This window comes from Schistocerca nitens, chromosome 1, assembly GCF_023898315.1.
Source record: "Schistocerca nitens isolate TAMUIC-IGC-003100 chromosome 1, iqSchNite1.1, whole genome shotgun sequence".
In the NCBI taxonomy this organism is placed as follows: domain Eukaryota; kingdom Metazoa; phylum Arthropoda; class Insecta; order Orthoptera; family Acrididae; genus Schistocerca; species Schistocerca nitens.
Window position 1 is genome coordinate 427,223,173 of NC_064614.1, and position 13,606 is coordinate 427,236,778.

General features: G+C 37.9%; 1 protein-coding gene across 3 annotated transcripts in view; it reads right to left on the reverse strand.

Annotated features, from left to right (window-relative positions):
* Nucleotides 1-2,279: 2,279 nt before the first annotated feature.
* LOC126250710 (glutamate dehydrogenase, mitochondrial-like) overlaps nt 2,280-13,606 on the reverse strand; it is a 136,057-nt gene continuing 124,730 nt past the window's right edge. For all 3 annotated transcript variants that reach the window (XM_049951583.1, XM_049951584.1, XM_049951582.1), the window contains exons 6-7: nt 2,714-2,850; nt 2,280-2,540 (exon numbers count right to left, since the gene is read on the reverse strand). In XM_049951583.1, coding sequence (XP_049807540.1) covers nt 2,734-2,850 — 117 coding nt within the window. In that variant the 3' untranslated portion in view covers nt 2,280-2,540; nt 2,714-2,733. The remainder of the gene's footprint in view (nt 2,541-2,713; nt 2,851-13,606) is intronic.

The window sequence follows — 13,606 nt, forward strand, 5'->3', positions numbered from 1 at the left end:
GTGCCATTCAACCTGCATAGTTACTAGGTACAAAGTTGTTATGTTTGCTTATAGTGTAGTGTGTGTTTCCTGAGTGTGTTGCAACTTGCTAGTCGGTTAGTGTGTTACAGTCTAAGCAATATGTCATGAGTGGAGAATGGGGTTTGCCAATGCAGATAAAGCCAACATGCTCATGGTGTATGGATAATGCAGGAAGAATTCTGGTTTGGTGTATGTGGCAAGATATCCCAATAGACATCAACCATCTCGGCAATTGTTTATCAACCTCTACAGCCAGTTATGTGAAAGTAGTAAAGACCTACACAATGTAGCAGAAGAAAACAAGTGATGACAGAAGAGGGGAAAATGAATGTCCTTGCTGCTGTTGCAGTTGATCCGCACGTTAGCTCCTATGCATTTGCACAAGGAAGTGGCATCAATCAGGCAAGTGTCTTATGCATTCTCCATCAACAAATGTTCCAGCCCTATCATATCTCTCTCCATCAAGAGCTGCATGGAAATGATTGTGAGAATCATGTTAACCTCTGCACATGGACATTAAGAAAGGATAATTTTGATCTATGCATATCTTGTTTAGTCATGAAGCTATATTTACCAATCATGGCCAGTTAAACTGCCAAAACATACACTATTGTTCTGTTGACAATTACTATTGGCTTCATCAGGTGGAACATCAGCATCCATGGAATTTAAATGTATGGTTTGGGATAGTGAACCATCAGCTCATAGGTCCATTTTTCATAGACAGAACACCGAATGCGACTAGTATCGCAGCCTCCTAACAGACCATCTCTCATGGATGCTAGAAGTAGTTCCTCTGTAGCCTAGGAGGAGCCTTTGGCACCAATATGATGGCTGTGCATTAAGTACTATAGTATTTCTTCATTAATTGTTTCCAGATCATTGAATTGGATGCAGAGGATCTGTACCTTGCCTGGCCCATTCCCCAGATTTGATGCCTGTAGACTTTTTTCTGTCAGGAAAGCTGAAAGACAGTGTCTAAAAGGGCATAACATTTACAACCTGATGATGTGCAATAACTAATTACTGCAGACTGATTGGACATCCCCACTGAAATGCTAGCACATGTGCAGCAGTTGTTCAATACCAGTCTGGAAGTGTGTACTGCCTCTGCTGATGGTCATTTTGAACACAACCTGTGATAGTTCAGTGTCTTGTTACTGGTCAGAATCCACATAACTGTGGTATGCACTTGTGTTACCTTGTGGTGTGTCCTACCACAGGTATTGCACAAGTGCCGGTGTGGGAACTTTTCAAAATACAACGTCTCATTAATGACTTGCACTATAATCCTGCAGCAAACACCACTGATGTTCTAATTAATCCTACTTTTAGTTTGTTAATGTCAATAGATATTGTTCCATTTAAGAAGTGTAGGTTTGCACAAAAAACCGCTGAGCACCATTACAATCTGTTTATTGGTCAACTATGTGAGTTCCTGACTGCCAATTCATTTTGTAAAAACTGTGCATCAATAGCACTTTCCAAATCTGCAATGTCTGCGTGGCACAATTTAGGTGATTGATCTTGTATATGTAAAACACCTCATACAGAAAAAATTCATGAGACATTATGCTACCAAAATGATTCTATTGTACGAGGACATTTAGCATACAGAATATAATCTATATTACCAAATAAAACTCAAATCAATCAAGTAACTTAAAGTCAGATAGTGCCAACTGATATTTCTTCTCCTGATTATTCATAAGCTACATGTACAAGTCTGTAGGATTATTACTAGTAACATGTAAGTAGGAAAGCAGAAGTAAGTTTGTCACTAAATTATTACTAATATTGTCAGGGATACAAAGATAGTTGATTGTGTACTCTGAACTCATTAAGTTACATCAATGATTAGTATGAAGGAGTAGATAAAAACAGCAGCAGAACAATGTAAGAGTGCCAACTCTTACGTCTAGAATCTAGAAATAATCATCATGATTATTGCTGTGAATAGATTAGTATAAGTTGCAAGTGATTGTTGGTATACTTTCCAGAGATGAAGTGACTGATTGCAGTGGCCCATGCCTGTTGAGCATAGCATGACTTGTTATACATCCTTGAATGGCTTTGCTTCCAAGTGGAATTTATGGAACACAATGCGTGAATGAATGAACCAGTACATCTATGTTTAAATTATTTCAATTTGTATTTTTCTGTTTTCATTCTTAATTTTCTTTATCAAAATTGGTGTCAAATTCATTTTATACAACAGTTCCATTTCTTCAAAATAAATGAAAATCTTTGTGTTTCCTTGGTTTACTTTACAAATTTTGTATTCCAGTAATGTGACATATTGTACATACATATAGCTACACGAATCTTACAGTAATTTGAACAATCACATTTGTATTATTTGAAGTGTGTCAAATACAAAAAAGTCTTGCAAAAAAGGCTTCATTCAATATTAAACCTTTTAAAAAAGACCCGGTAGACATCAACTCTTATTTACTCATCCATATATTGTATAGCGGTGAAGTCTATGAGTCGCTCACTAACCTTGTGACACCCAGGAACTGAAATGTAAAAGAGTGAATATCAACACATCCAGAAAGCCTGAACATCCTTATTAATTTTAAATTTATGTTCCAAATAACTGTTATTGACTAAACAAATGAAACTGCAACACATTTTCAAATATTGTTCACCCTTGTAATAGAAACGTCTAATAAAAGGTGACAACATTTACCTGACATGTAGCTGAGGGGCTTACATAGCCAACCCAGCATTATCATAAGTTCTGAATATCTTTTCAATAGCATTGCAGTATGCTGCTGTCCTCAGGTCTAAGCACAACTGTAGTTCACTTGCTGTACGAAGTGTTTCCTGAAGAAAAGAAAACAAATTAAATATGAAATTAAATACCAAACAAAAAGTTTATTTGGATGTTTTTTCCCTTTAAGTTTTAGTAAATTCATTTCAATATACTTCATCTGGAGATTATACATGCTATCAATGTTGTCAAAGTTTGAACAAAGAAAATAACTTGGAAAACAGCAGACTAAAGAACAACAAAATTCAGAACAAAAATTTATTCTCAGTGTAAGGCTCTCTCTCTCTCTCTCTCTCTCTCTCTCTCTCTCTCTCTCTCTCCATTCCAGATGTAGTTCTCCACACTGCTCAATCATGTGCAAACGTCTTCATCTTTAAGTGATTACAGCAACTTTTAGATTACTGTCTTTGCCTCTTGGTCTCCCTCTACAATTTTTTCCTTTCATTCTTCCCTTTAACACTAAATTGATCCTCTCATGATGTCACAGAAAGTGTCCTATCAATAAATCCCTTCTTCTGGTCAATTTATGCCACAATGCTCTTTTCTCTCCAGTCCTATTCAGTACTTCCTCATTGGTTACATGAGCTACCCATCTAACCTTGAGCATTCTTGTGTAGGACTACATATCAAATTTTTTTAGTCTCTTCTTGTCTGAGCTGCTTATCATCCACATTTCCCTTCTGAACAAAACTCTGTTCCCAAAAAATACCTTCAGAAAAAACTTCCTAACATTTAAATTTATGTTCAACAGAAATGCTTTTCTTCCCATTGCCAGTGTACACTTTATGTCCTCTCTACTTCGGCCATCATAAGTTATTTTACTGCCCAAACAGCAAACCTTATCTACTACTTTTAGTGTGTCATTTCCTAATCTAATTCCCTCAGCATGAATTAGTTTAATATGTCTACATCCTACTACCATTCTTTTGTTTTTGCTGATGTTCATCTTATATCTTCCTTTCACGACATTGTCCATTTTAATCAAATGTATTTCCAAGGCTTTTGTTGTCACTGACATGTTTACAATGTCATCAGCAGACGTAAATGTTTTGCTTTCTTCTCCCTGAAATTTCATTTTTTCTCTAAATTTCTCTTTGGTTTCCTTCGCTACTTGCTCAGTGTACAGATTGATTAACATTGGGGATAGGTTACAGCCCTGTTCCACTTACTTTTCAACCACCACTTCCTTTGACTCTGGTTTCTGTATGAGTTGTCAATAACCAACATTTGAAGAGACTTTGTAACTTTTATTCAGTTCTGCCTTAGTAAATTTTGAGGCAACCATTCATTTGTTTTGTGATTGGTGAATGTAGTTATTGTCTGCCATTCACACCTGTTTCCTAAGTTCTAATTTATACTTCTGTTTTAGTTGAAGGGAATGGAGTCTATCTGCTTCAATGTTCTTTGATCTATCAAGAAGGACCATTACTAAAGTTTTGGATATTTAGAGATCAGGTGCAAAACTCCAAACTTCAACTGTTTTATGGTTTTTCTTTGTGGTATATTTCTGCTTCTGGGCAACACATCCTAAATATATGAGAAGGAAGTTTAACAAATCTGTTTACTCCTCATCAATAATTGTATTGAAAGCTGTGAACTATGGGCACTTAAATTTCTGCAGCTGTAACTTCAAAGCATAAGAAATCCTGATGTATTTGTATTGTTCACATTTGAATGCAACATATTTTGCCTGTGATTATTTATATTGGTAGTCTTTGTGCATCTAATTAAGCAGTACAGAAAAGCTGTGTTTCAGAGAGATTTATCTCTTAATTAAACAATGTAAAATCCAATGTAATAATATTATGAAAAGGATAGTTGCTACTCACCAAAAATAGACAAAACACACACACACACACACACACACACACACACACACACACACTTGACCACAGCCTCCGGCAAGCTGAAGCCAGACTACAATCAGCAGCACATGATGGTGGAGGCAACCAGATGGGGGCAGGAGGAGGGGATGGGGAGGATGAGGGATGGTAGAGTAGGGGTGCAGGAGAATAAAGTGCTGCTAGTGGTTACGTGCAGGGATGAGTTGGAATGAGGATAGAGCAGCTACATGCAGTCAAGAGGTTAGGTGATAGGTGGGGGAGGGGGGGGGGGTGCGTTGGTGGAATAGTGGGCTGTGTAGTGCTGGAATGGGAACAGGAAGGGGCTAGATGGTTAAGACAATGACTAACAAAGGTTGAAGCCAGGAGGGTTACAGGAATGTAGGGTATATTGCAGGTAGAGTTCCTACCTACACAATTAAGAAAAGCTAGTGTTGGTGGCAAGGTTCCCAATGGCACAGGCTGTGAAGCAGTCATTGAAATGAAGACTGTCATGCATGGTGGCACGCTCAGCAACAGGGTCGCAGTTTGTCGGTGGCCATTCATGTGGACAGACAACATGTTGGTTGTCATTCCCACATAGAATGCGGCACAGTGGTTGCAGTTCAGCTTGTAGATCACATGACTGGTTTCAGAAATAGCTCTGCCTTTGGTGGGATAACTGATATTTGTGAACAGACTGGAATAGGTGGTGATGGGTGGATGCATGGGACAGGTACTGGATCTAAGTCTATTAAAGGGATATGAGGCAAGGGGTTGGGAGCAGGGGTTGCATAGGGATGGATGAGGATACTGTGTAGGCTTGGTGGGTGGCAGAACACCGCTGTGCAGGGTAGGGGAAGTTGTGTAAGTCATTTCTCATTTCAGGGCACGATGATAGGTAGTCGAAACCCTGGTGAAGAATGTAATTCAGTTGCTCCAGTACTGGGTCGTGTGGCTGGATGGTGAGACTTTGGGTGGTGGTGAGTAACTGGAAAGATACGAAATAGAAGATTTCTGTCTGTGCAAGGTTGGGAGGGTAATTACGATCTGTAAAGACCTCAGTGAGACCCTTGGTATATTTTGAGAGAGACTGCTCATCAGTGCAGATGTGACCCCCACGGTTGTGCCTACCATTCCTTGCACTCCTAAATCTTGCATGCTTCCTAAAGTCCTTAAACCCTACAACCCAAGACACTCCATTGTGGCCGGTTGCAGTGCCACGAGAATTTCAGTGTAAATTCTAGAGACACTCAGCTTTCCACCGTCTTGAACACCCAATATTTTAAGTATGAGGGTGAGAGAGTGGAGATCTGTCGACCTTGCCGTTGGTTTCTGTGTGTGCAGGATGGATGTTGTAACGATACATATTAAAGGCTTTACTTTAATGAAGTATGCGATCCCTTCCAAATTCAACCAGTTTAATGAGTATTTATGATTATAGAAAAATTATTGTGTATGTTAACAATGATTGCACAACATGTCTCCATAAACAGTCAACCCATTAAATTATACTGAATAACTGACCCACACAAAAGTTAATATCACTTGATCACTGATACAGCAAATGTCATCATGTAAAAACACTAAGTTCATCTTAAATAATTAATATGAAGTACGAGAAATAGTGGCCAACTTACGTATTTTGGATCTCCTTAAATAAAAATCGCCCAGTGAAACCTATTTGTTCACTAGGAGCGTTTTCACTCAGTATTCACGTAATCAATCCTATTTTAGACGAAAACCTATGTAATTCTTCATAATTCATGTTACTTACTTATTTATGCAAATTAGAGAAGTCAATTGACAAACTTCTAAAAAACGACCTTTTTGTAACAAAGAATTATTCTGTCAAGTCAACAAATCTGTCTGTCATTTTAATAACATGTTAAATTATGTCACTCGATGCAAATTAATAACTTTTCTGCACAAATTATGATAACAGATGTACATGTGACTCATAAACTGTATCTCTTTTTAGTAGTTCTTTGACAATGTTATAAATACAAGCAGCTAGAAGGGTCAAAAAAAGACCAGTCGGAGGCAGTCAGGGCAGTCGGAATGTCACTTTGGTGAAGTGTGTTTCTGTGTTATTGTTTGGCAAAACAAGTCAAAGAACATGTAAAGGAAGTACTACTTTGTGTTGTGTTATGGTCTTTGGTGGACAGTGGAATTAATATGGCCACTAAAGGAATAAATGTTTGATGTTTACATATGTGTTGGTTTCGCTCGTTCTTTATCATCAAAAGCACATGAAAAACACGGAACCTCATGTGTTTACCCTAGACAACACAAATTTAGAGCCAGCATCAGCAACGAGACACCGCAGCGATCCAGCAAGCAGCAGCGATTACTACAATACAATATTTTGTAATGGCGCCAACCTAACATCAAGTGCTAACAAGCTCCGTAAATGGGAGTGAAATAGTGCGTTTATCAGCAATTAGCAAAAGATATCTACGACGACTTTTAGGCGGTCCATTTACAATGTGTATCAGGAGAATACAGCAATACTGATGTTCAATCGGTGCAGGCAAGTGTTTTCAGCATGCGCCTGAGAAGTTTCATGTCCAGTACAAAGAGCAAGCACGCTATATTCCTTGATGGTGTAGTGACTATTGTTGTGAACAAATGAATTAGGTATTGAACTAAAGACACTTACACTTGACTTTTGGGTGTTGGACTTGTGAGAAGCAAGAACTTGTTTCATAGAGGTTATTAAACCAAACACATTATAATTGCATCTGTTAGTTTCTAGTGGTCCAAAACGGGGTTGACTCGCGATATTAGAATGCTCGTGTGAATCTCGTGAAATTGTTTTATTGTGGAGATGAAAATATAACAGAGTTGAAAAAAAGTATCCTGGGAGTACAGAGTCACTTCAAGAATGGAAAAGAAGACTATTTTGAAATTCCCATAACCAACTATAGTCTTCGGAGAAGAAGAGTTTCTGAAGATCGATGCAGCCGTCTGACCTTAGAAGATCACTGCACACAATATGCGAGTCAGCTGTGAGAAACGTGAGAGTCTTGCACCCCAGTACCACACTGTCTCTCTTGTCATCCGAAGACCATTAGAACATGGTGACCTATGTGACAGGACCTGAATAAAACGGGAATTTAAAGACAGGAACGGAAATAAGATATTAGGCATTGCCATAGCAACCAAGCCTAACAACATACGAGAACTGTTTCCAGTAATCGGGTCGAGTCCAACGAACAAATGGAAGAAAGTTGCAAGTGCAGCACTGTAAAAGACTTGAGAAAGTAATAGCGAAGAAAACTGGAGAGATGACCTCAGTTTTTCGAATAAGATGATTGGGTGTCGAGAGTAAGCAGTCTCCACACACGTACATTGGGCCGACGCCGACACAGTAACCGGCCACCAACGCCAACTGCAGCAGCTGCTGCTCACCGGTTCTGACTCTACCTCTGCTCGCCACTCATGACTTTCAAACCAACATTTGATGCCACCAGTGTCAGTGCTGTCCACCAGAACCGATTACACTTTTGCTCACCTATGCAGCAAGAATTCTATGCTGGCTGAGCAGAAATAAAAATTTTATTATTCTTGTAAGACATGTTACAAAATACTGTGGGGTGAACTTTTACTGTGTAACTGGTATAATTTAAATTAGTATTAGATGCTCACAAGAGCTAAAGTCTATAGAAGCAGGGACAGTATACAACAAGTTGGAGAAACGTCAGAACCAGCCGTGGCTATGAGAATTGCTAAAGAAGGGGATGACAGGTCTGAAGTAGCGAATTTAATCAAAGCTCAAAATGCCCAAATGGCAACTTTGAGACAAAAACTAAATGCTAGATTAAATGACCCAAGTGCTAAGTTGGATGACCAGAAGGCTGATTCAGCCACTCTAAGTGGAAAATTAGATGCTGAGAGTGAAATTTTAAGTAATCAAAGTGAAACCTTTAACAGTCAAGCAACAAAAATAGCTTTATTAAAGACTGAATTTGAATCTTTAAATAATAAGGTAGAAAATCTGAAATTACATTTAAAGAGTGAACTCACTAGTTCTTTTAATACTCATGTTAATCAGCTATTTACTGAATCTAACCATATATAGTATGAGCGATTTCGGAATTTTACAAAGAAACTAGAATTTGATGCCAAAAGTAATAATAAAGAACCTGAACTTAATGAAAAATTAGAATCTTGTGAAAATGTATGTAATGTTATATTTAATTCTGTAAGACAGGAAATGAATATTTTGAAAGAGAACACAGATCGACATAAGGGTGTAATATCGATTATTCAATGGAAAATTCCAGGGGTGTTAGTATATGAGCTGTTACTACATAAGCTGTCAGTTCACAAGTAAATAATGTAGAATGGAATGTCAGGGAAAAATTAGCCAACTTTGACATGCTAAATGTAAGTAGTCTGGCAGAACCTTTTGAAATAATTATATATTGAGAAATTACTGAGAGTATAATCTCTGGACACATTTTAACTGTTGCTTTTTCCAAACTTAATGATAATAGAAATGTTAGAAATGATTCATGGAAAGAATTCAAACCTGTCCAGGACAGATTAGAACATAGAATAACCTTACTAAATGTCGTGCTTCCTAGTAAAATGGTAATTGTTTCTTGTCCAAGATATAATATTTGAAGTGACCTGGATAAAATAGGAGCAGAAACTGGGCACACGAATGTGGGGTTTGTGGAGGTCTTTCAGTGCCATGATCAGCCCTGGGTAAACACTGCTATAAGGCATGTTAACACTGAGCTGAACGCAATGCTCCAGACACCTGCAAAGTCTCACATGAGCGTTGTTCCAGTTCAGTTGATGCTATTGGTAGGTGGGGTTACACTACACATGGCCTGCACCTTAATAGGAAGGGGAAAGATAAGTTAGCTTCTCTGTTAGCAGGTACTGTAAGGGGGGCCACAGTCACACAAGGGGTGATCCCTGTGGTTATTGAGACCAGGCAGACAGGTTTTTTAGCTTAAAGCTAAATAGAAGAAAAGAAACTTCATGCACAGCAAATAGGGATAAAGCTAAGAGTGGTGTCAACTTACTTCACCAAAATATGAGGGGAATAAAAAATAAAGTAGATGAGCTGATAATGTGTTTAGATGATGTCACAAATAAGAATGAGATTGATATACTTTGTCTGTCTGAGCACCATATAACTGTGGGGATGGAAAATGTCGGTATAAATGAGTACAATTTAGCATCTTACACTTGTAGATGTACTATGGATAAAGGAGGAGTTGCCATTTTCATAAAACAAGCCTATAAATACAGAACTGTTGAAGTAAGAAAATTTTGTGTTGATCAGCACTTTGAGGTCTGTGCATGTGAATTTCAGTTAGATAATGTTGTGTTGATATTAGCAACAGTGTACAGGTCTCCACTAGGAGATTGGGAGCTATTCATAAAAAAGTTTGACTCCCTATTACGCTGTCTGTCACACAAAAAGAAGAAATTAATCTGTGGTGATTTCAATGTTAACTTTCTAAGCAATTCTGATAGGAAAAGTGAACTAGAAGTGTTGTTAACAACATATAACTTAGAATCAGTGATCAATTTCCCTACACGTATAGCTCAGGACAGTAGTACTCTAATAGATAATGTATTTGTACAGAAAGAGGATGTAAAACAAACACATGCTTTCCCTGTGGTAAATGGATTATCTGACCATGATGCACAACTGATTAACTTACAAAACCTAACAGGATGTACACTTCAGAAATCATTAAGTAAAAGTGTGAGGGTGCTCAACCCGGTATCTATAGATCACTTCAGAGAAAGTTTGCAAAATGTAAACTGGGAAGATGTAAATAATGAGCCAAATGATAATGATAAATGCAGCATATTTCTTGATAAATTTACATCTCTTTTTGAACAATGTTTTCCCAAGAAAATTACTAATTGTAACACAACAAACTTTTCAAAGAAACCTTGGATTACTACAGGTATTAAAGTGTCTTCAGAAAGAAAAAGAAAACTGTATGAGACAGCAAGAACTAGTAAAGATCCAGAAGTAGTTTTACACTATAAAAATTAGTGTAACATACTGAGAAAAGTTGTAAGGAAATCAAGAAATATGTATGTTAGAGACGAAATTAACAACTCCAGCAATAAAATCAAATCAATATGGAGTGTTGTTAGAAGGGAGACAGGAAAAGTAACCACTGGGGTAGGTAGTATTACTGTTAAAGAGAATGAAACCATCTTAAACAACATTACACAGGTAGCCAATGTATTTAACAATCTCTTCTTAAGTGTAGGAGAAAAAATTGGTGAGAATAGTCCAAAAGAAAAAGCCAGGCAGTACATGGAAGAGTCAGTTTTGAAAAATTTTACTTAGATTAAGTTTCATCTAACAACCTCTTGTGAAATAAGGAAAATTATTAAATCTTTGAAAAATAAATGTTCTGCTGGAGTATATGACATCCCTAACAAGTTATTAAAACAATGTTGAGCAATTACAGCTGATGTTTTGAATCACATATGTAATGCATCACTGACTCAGGGTATTTTTCGAGACAGGTTAAAATATGACATTGTTAGGCCTTTCTCCAAAAAGGGGGAAACCACAGATGTCAATAACTACGGGCGAGTATCCTTGCTTACAGCATTTTCAAAGATCTTTGAGAAAGTAATGTACACAAGAGTGGTTAGCCATCTCAACAGTAATGGGATACATACTAAATCACAGTTCAGATCCCAGAAATGCTTTTCCATTGAGACAGCAATATACAATTTCACTGTCCACATAATAGAGTCTTCAAATAGTAAAATGTCACCAGTAGGAATATTCTGTGACCTATCCAAAGCATTTGATTGTGTGAACCATGACATTATGTTAGAGAAATTACAATTCTGGAACAGCATATGAGTGGTTTAAGTCATATCTACAGAACAGGAAGCAAAAAGTCTCTCTATATGCTTCAAGTGATTCAAAGGAATTTACCACTTCATCTAACTGGGGTGAAATTACATTAGGTGTTCCACAAGATTCAATCATGGGTCTGCTCCTGTTCTTGATATATGTGAATGATGTCCCTTCCTATGTGAAACAAGATGCTGAACTCACACTGTTTGCTGATGATACAAGCATAATTATTAATCCAGTAAAAGAAAGTCTGATAGAAAGTGATACAAATAAGGCCTTTGGAAAAGTTATTATTGGTTTTCTGCGAATGGGCTTGCTCTGAACTTACATTTTTCTGCTGCAAAAACTATAATTCCTTCAATAAACATAATACATCAAAAGAAGTCAGTAGCCAGCGTAGAGCATACTAAGTTTTTGGGTGTACATACATATGAGAATCTTAATTGGAAAAGTCATATTTTGGATCTCCTAAAGGGACTAGGTTCAGCAACTTTTGCAATCAGAATAACTGCCAATTTTGAGGATGTAGAAATTAGTAAGCTAATATACTTTGCATACTTTGACTCTCTGATGTCATACGGAATAATATTCTGTGGCAACTCAACACTTAGGCCAAAGGTATTCACTGCTCAAAAGAAAGTAGTTAGAATAATGTGTGGGGTTCATAGTCACACATCTTGTAGGCATCTGTTTAAAAGGTTAGGAATTCTTACAACTGCTTCACAGTACATTTACTCAGTAATGAAATTTTTTCTCAACAACATGGACCAGTTTAAAATCAACAGCAACATTCATGATTACAATACCAGAAAAAGAAAGACCTACACTATCCTTTACTTAATCTATCTTTGGCAGAGAAAGGGGTATAAAACTTTTGATAAATTACCAGATGAAATAAAATGCCTGACAGCCAGCAGTAATAGTTTCAAAAACAAATTGAAATCATACCTCCTTGACAACTCCTTCTATACCATAGATGAATTTTTGAATATGAGTAAATAAATCTGGAGATATAATATATGTATTTTGTGACATTTAAGGGAATGGGATAGATAATAGAAATATTTAGTTATAACACTATAACATAAACAAAAAAAACAGAAAAAAATTGTTTCCTGTGTGCATTTCTTGTGCATTTGACACGTTCCACATCATAATGGTTTTTCCATGCTATTGATCAATGGAACACGTAACTAACTAACTAACAAACTGTGGGGAGACTTTCACATAAAATTTAACAAGAAGTATTTGTCCATAAGCAATCAAGTGAGGTTAATGTCAGATCCATGGGATCTGGGCGGAGTCACATCTGCCCCCAGGGACGTTAACGTTCTGTGTTAACGGGCGGAGTGACAACCGGGGGCTCCTGAGTTGTTTTCGGTGTTCCTTCCAAGATTAGTTTTCCTGCACCAAATTCCCTTCAATTCTTAAGCTATTCTGTAATCTATTCTTGAATTCTTAAACTATCCTATAATGTTAGTAATTAGGTAACCAGATATGGCTACAAGATGTCAGTACAAGCATGGGACCTACAAGCAAAGCTGCAACAAATGTGCTGCATTCTACATGGGCATGACAACCAAGTTGCCTGTCCACATGAATGGCCACTGACATCCGTAGCCAAGAAACAACTGGACCACCCTGTTGCTGGGCACATTACCCAGCATGACATTCTTCATTTCAATGACTGCTTCACAGGCTGTGCCATCGCTCCCACCAACACCAGCTTTCCTGAACTGTGCAGGTAGGAACTCTCCCTGCAATATATCCTACATTCCCACAATCCTCCTGGCCTCAACCTTCATTAGTCATTGTCCTTACCCATCTAGTCCTTTGCCTGTTCCCATTCCAGCTCTACACAGCTCACTATTCCACCAACGCACCCAGTCTTTTTACTTCTTTTCTCCTACCCCTCCTCTCCCCCCACCCTCCATTTAACCCCCCAACTTCACCTCACTGCCATACCATCTCCTCACCTCATCCTTGCATCCTCCCACCACCCCTATCCAGCAATCCCTCCCCCTCTCCCCTCTCTGCCTCAGCCGCCTTCTTACCCCTATATGATTGCCTCTCCCATCATGTGCTGCTGCTCATAGTCTTGCGTCAGCTGCCGGAGACTGTGAT